The 15390-nt window shown below is 46.6% G+C and overlaps 1 protein-coding gene across 2 annotated transcripts in view; it reads left to right on the top strand.

Moving 5' to 3' along the window:
• Positions 1–15390, top strand: part of vps8 (VPS8 subunit of CORVET complex) — an 83712-nt gene that overhangs the window by 50911 nt on the left and 17411 nt on the right. For both annotated transcript variants that reach the window (XM_085427206.1, XM_085427205.1), the window contains exons 25-35: positions 148–220; positions 1190–1309; positions 2424–2495; positions 3078–3197; positions 3838–3894; positions 4611–4693; positions 5296–5380; positions 5488–5586; positions 8012–8101; positions 9577–9623; positions 9982–10126. In XM_085427206.1, the coding sequence (XP_085283332.1) occupies positions 148–220; positions 1190–1309; positions 2424–2495; positions 3078–3197; positions 3838–3894; positions 4611–4693; positions 5296–5380; positions 5488–5586; positions 8012–8101; positions 9577–9623; positions 9982–10126 (991 nt within the window). The remainder of the gene's footprint in view (positions 1–147; positions 221–1189; positions 1310–2423; positions 2496–3077; positions 3198–3837; positions 3895–4610; positions 4694–5295; positions 5381–5487; positions 5587–8011; positions 8102–9576; positions 9624–9981; positions 10127–15390) is intronic.

Raw genomic sequence — 15390 nt, 5'->3', positions numbered from 1 at the left:
AGCAGTCGAACGTTTATTGTGATTTTAAGCTCGTGGCTTTAGGTTTGTGCACCTGAGTCGAATCTTTGTATTATGTACACACCACTGTTTATGCATATATCTGACAATATATGGTGTGTGTGTGTGTGTGTGTGTGTGCGCGCGTAGCTGTTGTCTTGCAGGGAGGGCGTATCCACTTGGAGATATCCCAGAAGACCTTGTGGTTCAAGTCAAGAACCAGGTATGCAGATACAGTTGTACTGATTAACTACGCTGTACTGTGATTATAAATCACAGCGCCTGCAGGTCCATCAATACTGTGAACGTCTATTATCAGTGAAGACTGTTGCTCTTGCTGGTTGGTAACAGAAATACTAGCTGGTTAAACACATTTTTTCCCGGTTCAGTTCATTCTGATAGCACCAGTCACGAGACGCTCCAGCAGAGTAAACTGGACACAACCAACCACAGCGATGTGCTGATGTTAGCGTGTAAGGAAACACGGCTAAGGACAGTTTTAGTGATATAGCAGAGGAATATAGCTGGTTGGGTCAGTGCCCTCCCAGCCTGTTTTCAAAATCAGCTGGATGTTTGCCACACTATCATGCTCACTATAATAGGGACTAATTTAGTCTCATAAGCCTTCTGGGTCAGGGCCTTCCCAGAAGGGAAAGCAGGAATGGCATTCAAGTCTTGGAGATCATCACTCACAGCGTGATTCAGTTTGGGATTGTTAGAGGAACACCAGACGATGATCTGAGATCAGATTTGTGATCCTCAAACTCAAAGGAAATCTTAAAAAAGATTCAACCTTTAATCTTCGTGTGAAGCCATTTTTTTCTTTGGATGCACATTTGGGGTCATTGCTCTGCTGAAAGGTGAAATTCGTCCTCGTCGTCAGCATTCCAGCAGACACACTTTTGTATCACATTTAACATCGTTTCTTGTTTTTTCTGTCTGCTTGGGTACAACATGCAGGGTCCACACAGCTCAGCATCGCCTCAGGTGTGACTGTTAGAAGGGTTTGTTTACGGCATCATCTGTTGAGCAGCTCTGGGAGTTTTAGACTCGCTGGTTTGTCTCATCGGATTATCTGACACAGAAATCAGTCACCGGGAACATCCGTGGATTAATCCCAGAGAAACCTTTCAGTGATGCCTTTTTTCTAAACACTGGTAACTAATGTTTGACATGTTCTTGTGTCTGTCAGGTTTTTGACTTCCTAATCCGTCTCCACTCAGCCGACTCGTCCGAGGAAGAGGACGTTTTCCCATTCATTCGTACACTCCTCCACTTTGACACCAGGGAATTTCTCAATGTTCTCGCCATGGTGAGATTAAAATTTTAAATGTAATCAGAATGTATTCAGATCTGGGTTTTTATTTTGTTTGTTGTTGTTTGTGGTTTAGCCTGGCGTGGTTTGATGGTTTAATGGTTTACCCAGTTGGCTGGTTTCCCTGGTTCGACTGCAGGAGAAGATGCAAATTCCCCTGGGAAGATCGTCTGTCATTAAATATGGCAAACAGCGACAATCATGAACATAAAGAATCTTACAAAGAGTGGGCATACAGAGCAGCAGCATGCAGAGACAGTGATCAAACACAGTGCGCTCTGCATGCACAGTATCCAAATTCTTTTCTGGGTTTATTGGGCGTCAAGTTAAGCTCTTTGGTATCAACTTGGAGTAGATAACTTTATATAGATACTTCTCCAAGTTCCTCACATCTTAGCTAGCTCCGTCACACAGCATTTATCAGTGCGCTTCAATGCTAACATGCACATTTTTTGTTTTTAGACGTTGAATTCACGGGTCAGTGTTTTGGACTGTCATTTCTGACAGTTGTTACTGTGTCAGAGGACTCCAACACAGCTTACTTTACAAACAGGAGGAAGAGTGTGATGCCAGGGGAGCTGAGCAGGTATGCAGGGAGCTCCAAGCTTAACATGAGTCCAGCCTTTTCTTTAATGTCTGTTTGCTTTGCAGTGGGAATCAGAGTTGACAGGCAGGGTTGCAAAGGGGAGGTGTCAGGAAAAGTCAAGACTTGGGCACTGGGCCGAAACGTCAGGGAAGTGGAAAACTGCACGCTAAGTATTACTGAGTGTGTGCGACTACAACGATCTGATGATGCCTGGAGTTTTATACTGAGTGGCAGAGGAAACCAGGCGTGTCAGCTAAGGACGCAGACGACAACGTGTGTGCTCCGTGTCCTCTGAAGGAAAGGAAAAGTGGCGTTCCCTTAACGCAGAGAGGCAGAGTGAACGTGAAGCGGCAGGTCGGCACTGGGAGACCACCACAGTACCCTGAAAGATCACCTTTAGGGCACAAGTGTAGATGTATGCTAATAACCACAGAGTGCAGACCGATGTGGGAGTTTCCCTCAAAAAGGGAAATGTTACTTTTATGGTTGTTCTTCACTCATTATGATGTTCTCACTTCTTTCTAGACATTTGAGGACTTTAAAAATGACAAGCAGGCCCTTGAGTACCAGCAGAGGATAGTGGACATCTTACTTCAGGTAAAACGACAATGTGGGCAGTGAGCACAGGACGCACACGCCGGCTGTGAAGAACTCTTTATTACTATGTGTGGCGGCGGCTTTCCAGCGCTGGCCGCCCACACTCTGCTCTTCTTGTTTCCAGCTGCCCCACAGCCTTCCTGACCCGACACCCTGTGTGTGTCGGGTCTTTCTTATGGACATGACTTTCAGATGCTGTTCTTCATCTGTTTGTTTGTAGGCCTCACACTTTTGTGAAGGACACACTGAACACCAATTAAACAAAACCGCTGCGCTATCTTTGGCATTTCATAGATCCAGTTAGTGGATGCAAATAAAAAATAGTCTGAAAACGTCAGTCCTTGCGTCTTTGACTGAGTGATTCAGTGTTAAGTTGATGGAAATGGTCTGGGACCAGGACTGCACTGAAAACACTTTGGAAGTCCTTCAGAAACTAAATCTGGCTCCAGACTTTTGCACAGTGCTGTAGATAAAACCCAAAATAAGAAATTCTTTATTTTTTACCATATTTGGGAAATAAAGCGGACTTAATGGCAAACGTCGGTGCAGTCATGACTGTGGTTTGCGTTTCTGTTTCTCTAGGTAATGGTGGACAACGCAGACTTCACTCCCTCCCAAGTGGGCGGGCTCTTCACCTTTTTAGCTCGTCAGTTGGCCAAACCAGACAACACCCTGTTTGTGAACAGGAAGCTCTTTGATCAGGTGACCAGTAGCTGTTATACGTTCAGTCTTTTTTGAGCTAGGCCGTCCTCGAAGCAATTTCAATGTTTATTCAGCATTTCTGATTTGACTACCTCACGGCCTGAGCACAAAAACACATGACCATGAACAGATTGATTTCCTAATTTGGATCACACCATCGAATCCTGCCTGGATTTAGAGGAGGAACTAGAACCATTATTCTCCTTGAGAAGCAGCTTCCAGATGTGTGACGTAGCACAAACACAAACCTGTTTTCTCTGCTTGCTTACTTGTGTTGAAATAAATGAGTTTTTGATTCTGTGTTGTTCACAGCTTGAGCGTATCTGTACAGGTGAACTGCATCAGGCAGCCGCCTGCACCTCTCTGTTTGCAAAGTGTTCATTCCTCTGGCAAAGTCGTGTCTGTGCACACAAAGTGTTTAGACTTTATTAACATATTAGTGTAACATATGAAGGATTGAAGATGATCTAGTCTTAGCAACAGCACATCTTACCCTCTCGCAGATGTAACGAGACTTAAGCCAGACGGACTCTCGACTATGACCTGAAAACAAGTCGATGACGTTTCACCTTTGAGTCTTTAAATGAATTGGTTTGTCTTTCCTCTTTCTGATCTTTCAATGATCTCATTGTCTGTGCAGGTGCTGGAGTTCCTTTGTTGTCCGGACGATGATTCCCGACACACTGAAAGGCAGCAGGTTAAATACACAAACCTCCGTCTCTCTCGTGACCTTGCGCTTGCTCGCCGCTCTCAACAGTTGCCTTGGTGCCGATAGGCGTCAGCGAGCTCCAGCGTGTCGACCTCCTGGCACAGGAACCAGACGCAGCGTTTTCTAAAACACTGGCGTGGTCGCCTGCTTTGTGCTCTGGTTGTAAATGTGCGTCAGGATCACGGACTGCTGGGAGTGCAGGTCCTCGGAGCCCTACGGCTGATGCTGGCAGCAGTATTCAGCTTTGTTCACACATCATAGAAAATACACCAAATGTTTACACTGAGAAAAGGAACCGTTTTAAGACAAACATGAGCTCATTTTGAATTTGGCATTCGGAGCAGCACATCTGAAAGTCTGTGTTTCCCACAGCGCAGCATCCCTCCTTCTTTTAACTACAGTCTGTAAACGGCAGCGAGCAGCTGCTGGACTTCAGCGGTGTTCTTGTCTGACATGCAGCTGTGGGCAGGATCATCGTTTCACTGAACGGTTCTCCTTCCAGGATCGACTGATTGTACAGAATACATCTTTAATAACTGTGAGACCTCGTAGATTAGAGAAAATCCAGACTTGAGCACCCGAGTCACTAAAGATGCTGCGTCATTAGAGCTCGCCCTTGATGAGTAAATGAGAACCTTTGACCACAACTACTGCATTCAGCTGCTGATTCAAGCGTAATAACTAACTTTGTGATTGATTTAAAGGTTCTGCTGGAGCTCCTGCAGGTCGGGGGCGTGGTCCAGTTTAATGAAGAAAGACTCCTGATGCTGGCAGAGAAAGCCAAGTTGTAAGTAGCTGAACACAACGAAGGAGAATTCAGTTTTAACAACTTTTAACTGCAGCATTTATCAACACGTATGCAAACTTTGCATGAGCAACTTTTAGTTCACTCCTGATTTAACTGACTGCTGTGGTTCCACCAGCCTTTGAAGGAAAAATGTCTCTTTGAGTTTTCTTGCTTTAAACAAGTGCACACTGAGGGCAACAGATGAACCAAGCAGAGTTTGGATTTGTTTGGCAAAAACCTGAAATCGTGTGTAAACCTGGACTCAGAGAAGGGAAAGTTGAGAAGTTTCTAAATGTGAAGGTTACTGATAGATTTGTCCGTATGAACAGTGCAACGCACAAAGCCATGTGAGTGAGAGAAAATACACAGTGTTTTATTGCTGCTTTAACTTTGTCAGTATTTGATATGCACGACATATTTGTGATACACCAATTTCACTCTTGTGCATTTTCACATCAACACATATAGGAGTGTGGATCTTTTGCCTTACATACGTTACCTGTGAAAACAGCTGAGAGAGTTTATATATGAACACATCATGTAATTCAAATGGTAGCAATGCTGCAGGATTTTCTTCTTATTATCATGTGTTTTGCCACCAGCTACCAAATCTGTGAATTTCTTTATGAGAAGAATCATCAGTATGACATGATCATTGACTGCTACCTGAAAGACCCCCTCAGAAAGGTGAGATTATTCAGGTCATTTGACTTAAAAGTGTAAACTTGCAAATGTATTATGCTGTATATGTAGATATTATATCTATGGAATAATTGAGTGTGACTGTTTGTCAGTGGGAAATCTTTAACTACATCCACAACCTGCTGTCCATGCCTGGATACAGCCACGAGGAAAAACAACGAGTCAAGAGCAAAGTGCTGAAGCACATAAGGGTTAGTACACACACACACACACACACACACACACACACACACACACACACACACACACACACACACACACACACACACACAGCTGTGCATTACATCCTGGTGCTTATTACTGTGGTAGATGGTGGGTTGAGTGTGACAGTCACAGGCTAAATGGGTCACATTGGTAGGTGTTTAATGAGAGATTTCTAACATTTCTGACAGTGGTTAGCAGGCTGTAGGTCGCTCACTCTGTCAATAGCAGAGTGTTCACAAAAGAGCCTGTTCTGACTCTGACTGATGTGAGTCCACTTTGGTTTCTTTTTTTACAAACGTGTATTTGCAATATATGCGTCACTGTTACTGTGAAGGGTCGACAGTTAGTACAAGTATTTGTAATTTTGTGCTTCAACATGAAAGACAATCAACATGGGATTAAAGTGGAAGCTTTAATTCAAGAGGTTTAACAACAGTGTGGCCTTAACTGTCCCAAATGACAGAAGCTCAGAAATCAGTCTGGTCTGAAGGTCCGTCAGATGTCTTGGATGTCCTTCGTCTATGGGCATACAGATGCTGTTTCCTGTCTGTAGATGCTCTGGCAGGCTTTTGTTGTTGACACCTCAAGCTGCTCCTTGTTTGCGGTTCTCTCTTGTTGTGTTTAGTGCATTAAATAAAAGAAATCAACAGCTGTTTTTGGTCTTTTGTTAGTTTTATTCTTGTAGAAATGATTTCAGTCCACACAGGAAGCAGACCCTATAGTTTCCTGCCACATCTTTATTACCCTGTTGCCAGGCAGAAATGCAGTCACCCTACACAGATCAAACACAGGATGTATGTAGTAGATATGATAATGAAGTCTTATCTATTCAGAGAAAGGAAACCGGACGCTGTCTGAGTTTGGGAGGTTCCATGCCTGCACTTGCCTTACCGAGGGTTAAGCATTGATGTGCCACTGCAGGAAGAAAGTCTTAGTACATAACAAATAATGTTTTTCACTCTGAAGCTGCTGCGTTGGATCACGATTAGATGAATAACAATAATGTGTACTGTATTGATCCCCGTGGGGAAATTCCTCTCTGCATTGAACCTGATCACTCAGTGAAGCAGTGGGCAGCCATTAGGCGCCCGGGGAGCAGTGTGTAGGGACGGTGCCTTGCTCAGGGGTACCTCAAGGGTAGCCGTTCAGGGGAATCGAACCCCTGACCTTCTGATCACGGGTCCAACACTTTACCCACTGAGCTAGCTATCTTCTTGTCTTGAGGATCTCTCGGGTTGCTTTTGCAGTTTTCTGTGGTCGTCTCCCGTCTGCACTCTGAGCTGCTGTCTGCAGTCTGCAGCGCGCCCTGTACACAGGTTATCCTGATGCTTCTGTCAGCACACCATCAGTTAACACTTGCGAGCTGGTTTCAGTTGACACACATGCTCATCCTTATTTCAGTGTCTCGACGAAGTTAAGACCTGGATGGCCTCAAATTTTCTTAATTTTAACGAGGAAAAAACTGAAGCGATCATCTTTGGATCAAGCTGCTATTCTAGTACCCCGGATCTGCACACTTTGGCACCTTGTGTTAAACCGCATGCCAAAAATCTGGGGGTTATCCCTGATAATAAGTTTACCTTTGAGTAACAGATTAACTCTGTTGTACAGCGGTCCTTTTTTAAATCTTATCCAAGGTGAGATCATTCTTATCTTTTAAAAAACTAAAACGGGCAGTTCACGCTTTTATGGACCACTGTAATCCTTCATATGTAGCTGTTAGCCAGCGTTGTCTAGCACGGCTCCAGCTGGTCCAGAGCGCTGCAGCTCGTCTCCTGACACGAAGAGACGCAAACACGTTTCCCCGGTGCTCGCCAACATTTTATTGATGAATATAAAGCGCTGAACGGTCGGGCTCCAGAGTATCTGTCTGACTGGCTGCAGCCTTATTTGAGCTCTTAGATCAAGTGATCTCTTGCTCCTGGCCACGTCTGAGTCCAGGCTGCTTCAGAGAGGTGACCGGGCGTTTGCGGTGCCGCAAATCTGTCATTGATATTGTTTGTTACTGTGTAATCTTTCATCTTTGTGCAGCACTTTGGCCAACATTTTGCTGTTATTAAATGTGCTATATAAATAAAAACAAAGTAAAAAACCAACATGGCCTCGTGGGGTCTTTGTGTAAACACAGCTGTAATTCTCAGACAGTCCGATCTCATCTTGGTCAATGAATTTGAAATATTCTGTGATTGCAGATGCAAAACGGATTACAAAATATCAACCTAAACACTCAGAGACTAAGTAGACATGAACTAATAGTTGAAGCACTTGCAGTCTGCTTGAATCCCAGTTTGCTGCTATTTTTAAATGTTTCCCTTTTTTCCACATGTCTGTATTTGCAAATTCAGGAGGATGAATGAAGGATGAAACTGTCTGACCAAAAATACCAAAACATTTTGTAACATACCTTCACAGGACGTGGTGACCCTTGACCCCAGCAAATCAGCTGACTTAGTGCTGTTTCATTTCACCTCCGAGGTGCAGGACATCGTCTCTGAGCTTCAGGTGAGGTCAACAGAAATACTGATGTTATTCCTCGTTGTAGTTTCTGAAGCCTAATCAAAGCCTCGAACAGCACAAATATTAAAACCTGAGGACTGCTGTCCAAACCTTTGCCTTCTTCGTTTGTTGTGTATCAGATAAAATACATATGTTGTGCATTTTCCAAAGGGCTGTAAACAGTACAGTATTTACAATAGTCTTCATATCGCACTTTTCTACTTCATGCAGCATGCCTCATTCACACATGCATGTTTTTCTCTCCATAACTGCTTTTTATCTAACATTCACACTCTCATCAGTGAATTGCAGAGCAGGGTTCAGTATCTTGTCCACAGATGCAGACTCGAGCAGCCAGGGGTCAAACAACCAACCTTAGAATTAGTAGATGCTCTAACTCGTGAGCTACAGCCTCCCAGTTTCCGTTCATTTGTCTCTTAAGTCATAATGTTGGGCTTCAAGTCTAATTTTAGTCCCTCTTTCAGAGCCGTTGCCAGAGCTCCTATCAGAGGATGCTGAGATAGTTTGACTCTTATGAAACTGAAGACCAGTTTTTGGAGGATTGCTAAACAGTGATTGTGTAAGGGTTGTGTCACAGTGAGCTCTGGTAGTGCTCTTTCTGTGGGGCGATCGTGGCTCAAGAGTTGGGAGTTCGTCTTGTAATCGAAAGGTTGCCGGTTCGAGCCCCGGCTTGGGCAGTCTCGGTCGTTGTGTCCTTGGGCAAGACGACGTTGCCTACTGGTGGTGGTCAGAGGGCCCGGTGGCGCCAGTGTCCGGCAGCCTCGCCTCTGTCAGTGCCCCAGGGTGGCTGTGGCTACAATGTAGCTGCCATCAGTGTGTGGATGATGGATGACTGGATGTGTAAAGCGCTTCGGGGTCCCTAGTGGGGACTAGTAAAGCGCTATACAAATACATTTACCATTTCTGTCCCTGCTCACACAAAGGAACAGATACTAGTCCTGCTTCTGGTTTGATCCCCATCTAGAGCTCTGTTTGGCTCTTGTCATGTAGCAGCTCGTCTCCTCTCATGTTGAGGCGCAGCAAACCTGTGTGAATGTGACATCCTGGAGGAGCTGGACTACCTGTAACCTGTGATACAATCTTTTGACAAGGACACTAGAAAAGCAAAACTAGAAAAAAGATCATTCAGCAGGGATGAAGAGAAAGCAGTGGTCTCCATCACATCAGTAGGTTGGTGGTTCCATCCCTGGCTGCTCCAGTCAGCATGCCAAATATCCCTGGGCAAGATACTAACCCCAAGTCGCTCTCCGGTGTGTGATTGTTAGATGAGGCCTGTTGTATAAAGTGCTTTGAGTGCTTCAGGAGAGTAGAAAAGTGCTATATAATCGATCCATTCACCATCAAAGCAGGTTAAATGCATAGAAACTGTTTCCTAATAAGACATATTGGTGCTTTATACTCTGATATTCTCCTATTTTTTGAGTGATTATGTAAAATATTCTTCTTCTCTCTCTCTCAAGGATGATCAGCTGCTTTTCAATTTCCTCAACTGCCTCTTGGAGCCACGGTACGGTGTGCGTTTTACCATCTGCCGTCTTAAGCTTTGATTATGCTCTCTTGCAGACACAGCTGGAGATGTTATTGCCAAGTTCTGCTGTTATACTCCTGTTTAAGTCAGGTGCATAGTTGGTGCCATGTAAATTGTCCAGCTGTGAGTGTGTCGTCAGGAAAGATTGGGAGGCACGCAAATGTTTGCACAGAGCTTTGTGGGGACCCTTGTGCTCAGCATCTGATAGTGAAAATCACTTGGACATGAGCAGAAGCCAGCAGACTTGCAGATGCACAAAGTTGAATCAATCCTGCATTTCTCTCTCTCATCCTAATTATGTTCTTCTTCTCCTTATGTGGTCATCTGCTCTTCTCAGGGAAGGCCCTCATTCAGGGTCCATCTTACCTCAAGAAGGTGACCTCCATGAGCTTCTGCTGGATTTAATGTGCCGCTTTGCCCCAGACCAGCTTCTGAGCTTTCTCCACACCTCCCAGCACTACAGACTAGAAGATGCAATACAAGTACTATTATAATACTTCTTTGCATGTTTCTGTGTACAGAAGTTAAAAACCAAATTATTCCATAAACAGCTGCATTAGTTAATGTATGGAGTAATCTTGAGTGTGTCTGGGTAGAACATAGTTTCTATAGCTATATATAGAAGCCGCGATAGAAGCCGCGATAGAAGCTGTGATAGAAGCCGCGATAGAAGCTGTGATAGAAGCTGTGATAGAAGCCGTGATAGAAGCTGTGATAGAAGCTGTGATAGAAGCCGTGATAGAAGCCGTGATAGAAGCCGTGATAGAAGCTGTGATAGAAGCCGCGATAGAAGCCGTGATAGAAGCCGTGATAGAAGCCGCGATAGAAGCCGCGATAGAAGCCGCGATAGAAGCTGTGATAGAAGCCGTGATAGAAGCTGCGGTAGAAGCCGCGATAGAAGCTGTGATAGAAGCTCTGATAGAAGCCGTGGTAGAAGCCGCGATAGAAGCTGTGATAGAAGCTGTGATAGAAGCCGTGATAGAAGCTGTGATAGAAGCTGCGGTAGAAGCCGCGATAGAAGCTGTGATAGAAGCTGCGGTAGAAGCCGCGATAGAAGCTGTGATAGAAGCCGCGATAGAAGCTGTGATAGAAGCCGCGGTAGAAGCCGCGATAGAAGCTGCGATAGAAGCTGCGATAGAAGCTCTGATAGAAGCTGTGATAGAAGCCGCGATAGAAGCTGTGATAGAAGCCGCGATAGAAGCTGTGATAGAAGCCGCGATAGAAGCCGTGATAGAAGCTCTGATAGAAGCTGCGGTAGAAGCCGCGATAGAAGCTGTGATAGAAGCCGCGATAGAAGCCGTGATAGAAGCTGTGATAGAAGCCGCGGTAGAAGCCGCGGTAGAAGCCGCGATAGAAGCCGCGATAGAAGCTCTGATAGAAGCCGTGATAGAAGCCGCGATAGAAGCTCTGATAGAAGCTGTGATAGAAGCCGTGATAGAAGCTGTGATAGAAGCTGCGGTAGAAGCCGCGGTAGAAGCCGCGGTAGAAGCCGCGGTAGAAGCTGTGGTAGAAGCTGCGGTAGAAGCCGCGGTAGAAGCCGCGGTAGAAGCCGCGGTAGAAGCTGTGATAGAAGCTGCGGTAGAAGCTGCGGTAGAAGCCGTGATAGAAGCCGCGATAGAAGCCGCGATAGAAGCTGTGGTAGAAGCCGCGGTAGAAGCCGCGATAGAAGCTGCGATAGAAGCTCTGATAGAAGTTCTGATAGAAGCTGTGATAGAAGCCGCGATAGAAGCTGCGATAGAAGCCGCGATAGAAGCTCTGATAGAAGCTGCGATAGAAGCCGCGATAGAAGCCGCGATAGAAGCTGCGATAGAAGCCGCGATAGAAGCCGCGGTAGAAGCCGCGATAGAAGCCGTGATAGAAGCTCTGATAGAAGCTGCGGTAGAAGCCGCGATAGAAGCTGTGATAGAAGCACTGATAGAAGCTGCGGTAGAAGCCGCGATAGAAGCTGTGATAGAAGCTCTGATAGAAGCTGCGGTAGAAGCCGCGATAGAAGCTCTGATAGAAGCTGCGGTAGAAGCCGCGATAGAAGCCGTGATAGAAGCTCTGATAGAAGCCGCGATAGAAGCTGTGATAGAAGCTCTGATAGAAGCTGCGGTAGAAGCCGCGATAGAAGCTGTGATAGAAGCTCTGATAGAAGCTGCGGTAGAAGCCGCGATAGAAGCTGTGATAGAAGCTCTGATAGAAGCTGCGGTAGAAGCCGCGATAGAAGCCGTGATAGAAGCTCTGATAGAAGCTGTGATAGAAGCTGTGATAGAAGCTGTGATAGAAGCCGCGATAGAAGCCGCGATAGAAGCTCTGATAGAAGCTCTGATAGAAGCCGTGATAGAAGCTCTGATAGAAGCTCTGATAGAAGCTCTGATAGAAGCCGCGATAGAAGCTGCGATAGAAGCTCTGATAGAAGCTGTGATAGAAGCTGTGATAGAAGCTGTGATAGATGCTGTGATAGAAGCCGCGATAGAAGCCGCGATAGAAGCTGCGATAGAAGCTCTGATAGAAGCTCTGATAGAAGCTGCGATAGAAGCCGCGATAGAAGCCGCGATAGAAGCCGCGATAGAAGCTGTGATAGAAGCAGAGATAGAAGCCGCGATAGAAGCCGTGATAGAAGCTGTGATAGAAGCTCTGATAGAAGCCGCGGTAGAAGCCGCGATAGAAGCTGTGGTAGAAGCTGCGGTAGAAGCCGCGATAGAAGCTGTGATAGAAGCCGCGATAGAAGCTGTGATAGAAGCTGTGATAGAAGCCGCGGTAGAAGCCGAGGTAGAAGCCGCGATAGAAGCTGCGATAGAAGCTGCGATAGAAGCTCTGATAGAAGCTGCGATAGAAGCCGCGATAGAAGCTGCGATAGAAGCCGCGATAGAAGCTGTGATAGAAGCCGTGATAGAAGCCGCGATAGAAGCCGCGATAGAAGCCGCGATAGAAGCTGTGATAGAAGCCGTGATAGAAGCTGTGATAGAAGCTGTGATAGAAGCTGCGGTAGAAGCCGCGATAGAAGCTGTGATAGAAGCTGCGGTAGAAGCCGCGATAGAAGCCGCGATAGAAGCCGCGATAGAAGCTGTGATAGAAGCCGCGGTAGAAGCCGCGGTAGAAGCCGCGATAGAAGCTGCGATAGAAGCTCTGATAGAAGCTGTGATAGAAGCCGCGATAGAAGCTGTGATAGAAGCCGCGATAGAAGCTGTGATAGAAGCTGTGATAGAAGCCGTGATAGAAGCTCTGATAGAAGCTGCGGTAGAAGCCGCGATAGAAGCTGTGATAGAAGCTCTGATAGAAGCCGTGGTAGAAGCCGCGATAGAAGCTGTGATAGAAGCTGTGATAGAAGCCGTGATAGAAGCTGTGATAGAAGCTGCGGTAGAAGCCGCGATAGAAGCTGTGATAGAAGCCGCGGTAGAAGCCGCGATAGAAGCTGTGATAGAAGCCGCGGTAGAAGCCGCGATAGAAGCTGCGATAGAAGCTGCGATAGAAGCTCTGATAGAAGCTGTGATAGAAGCCGCGATAGAAGCTGTGATAGAAGCCGCGATAGAAGCTGTGATAGAAGCTGTGATAGAAGCCGCGATAGAAGCCGTGATAGAAGCTCTGATAGAAGCCGCGATAGAAGCTGTGATAGAAGCTGTGATAGAAGCTGTGATAGATGCTGTGATAGAAGCCGCGATAGAAGCCGCGATAGAAGCTGCGATAGAAGCTCTGATAGAAGCTCTGATAGAAGCTGCGATAGAAGCCGCGATAGAAGCCGCGATAGAAGCCGCGATAGAAGCTGTGATAGAAGCAGAGATAGAAGCCGCGATAGAAGCCGTGATAGAAGCTGTGATAGAAGCTCTGATAGAAGCCGCGGTAGAAGCCGCGATAGAAGCTGTGGTAGAAGCTGCGGTAGAAGCCGCGATAGAAGCTGTGATAGAAGCCGCGATAGAAGCTGTGATAGAAGCTGTGATAGAAGCCGCGGTAGAAGCCGAGGTAGAAGCCGCGATAGAAGCTGCGATAGAAGCTGCGATAGAAGCTCTGATAGAAGCTGCGATAGAAGCCGCGATAGAAGCTGCGATAGAAGCCGCGATAGAAGCTGTGATAGAAGCCGTGATAGAAGCCGCGATAGAAGCCGCGATAGAAGCCGCGATAGAAGCTGTGATAGAAGCCGTGATAGAAGCTGTGATAGAAGCTGTGATAGAAGCTGCGGTAGAAGCCGCGATAGAAGCTGTGATAGAAGCTGCGGTAGAAGCCGCGATAGAAGCCGCGATAGAAGCCGCGATAGAAGCTGTGATAGAAGCCGCGGTAGAAGCCGCGGTAGAAGCCGCGATAGAAGCTGCGATAGAAGCTCTGATAGAAGCTGTGATAGAAGCCGCGATAGAAGCTGTGATAGAAGCCGCGATAGAAGCTGTGATAGAAGCTGTGATAGAAGCCGTGATAGAAGCTCTGATAGAAGCTGCGGTAGAAGCCGCGATAGAAGCTCTGATAGAAGCTCTGATAGAAGCCGTGGTAGAAGCCGCGATAGAAGCTGTGATAGAAGCTGTGATAGAAGCCGTGATAGAAGCTGTGATAGAAGCTGCGGTAGAAGCCGCGATAGAAGCTGTGATAGAAGCTGCGGTAGAAGCCGCGATAGAAGCTGTGATAGAAGCCGCGATAGAAGCTGTGATAGAAGCCGCGGTAGAAGCCGCGATAGAAGCTGCGATAGAAGCTGCGATAGAAGCTCTGATAGAAGCTGTGATAGAAGCCGCGATAGAAGCTGTGATAGAAGCCGCGATAGAAGCTGTGATAGAAGCTGTGATAGAAGCCGCGATAGAAGCCGTGATAGAAGCTCTGATAGAAGCTGCGGTAGAAGCCGCGATAGAAGCTGTGATAGAAGCCGCGATAGAAGCCGTGATAGAAGCTGTGATAGAAGCCGCGGTAGAAGCCGCGGTAGAAGCCGCGGTAGAAGCCGCGATAGAAGCTCTGATAGAAGCCGTGATAGAAGCCGCGATAGAAGCTCTGATAGAAGCTGTGATAGAAGCCGTGATAGAAGCTGTGATAGAAGCTGCGGTAGAAGCCGCGGTAGAAGCCGCGGTAGAAGCTGTGATAGAAGCTGCGGTAGAAGCTGCGGTAGAAGCCGCGGTAGAAGCCGCGGTAGAAGCCGCGGTAGAAGCTGTGATAGAAGCTGCGGTAGAAGCTGCGGTAGAAGCTGCGGTAGAAGCCGTGATAGAAGCCGCGATAGAAGCCGCGATAGAAGCTGTGGTAGAAGCCGCGGTAGAAGCCGCGATAGAAGCTGCGATAGAAGCTCTGATAGAAGTTCTGATAGAAGCTGTGATAGAAGCTGTGATAGAAGCCGCGATAGAAGCTGCGATAGAAGCCGCGATAGAAGCTCTGATAGAAGCTGCGATAGAAGCCGCGATAGAAGCCGCGATAGAAGCTGCGATAGAAGCCGCGATAGAAGCCGCGATAGAAGCCGTGATAGAAGCTCTGATAGAAGCTGCGGTAGAAGCCGCGATAGAAGCTGTGATAGAAGCACTGATAGAAGCTGCGGTAGAAGCCGCGATAGAAGCTGTGATAGAAGCTCTGATAGAAGCTGCGGTAGAAGCCGCGATAGAAGCTGTGATAGAAGCTCTGATAGAAGCTGCGGTAGAAGCCGCGATAGAAGCTGTGATAGAAGCTCTGATAGAAGCCGCGATAGAAGCTGTGATAGAAGCTCTGATAGAAGCTGCGGTAGAAGCCGCGATAGAAGCTGTGATAGAAGCTCTGATAGAAGCTGCGGTAGAAGCCGCGATAGAAGCTGTGATAGAAGCTCTGATAG

This window comes from Rhamphochromis longiceps, linkage group LG13 (genome assembly GCF_057381845.1).
Source record: "Rhamphochromis longiceps isolate RC_006_pf linkage group LG13, R_longiceps_female_GT1.1, whole genome shotgun sequence".
Lineage (NCBI taxonomy): Eukaryota > Metazoa > Chordata > Actinopteri > Cichliformes > Cichlidae > Rhamphochromis > Rhamphochromis longiceps.
The sequence above is the reverse complement of the archived record's forward strand: the minus strand, read 5'-3'. Positions and strand labels throughout refer to the sequence as shown.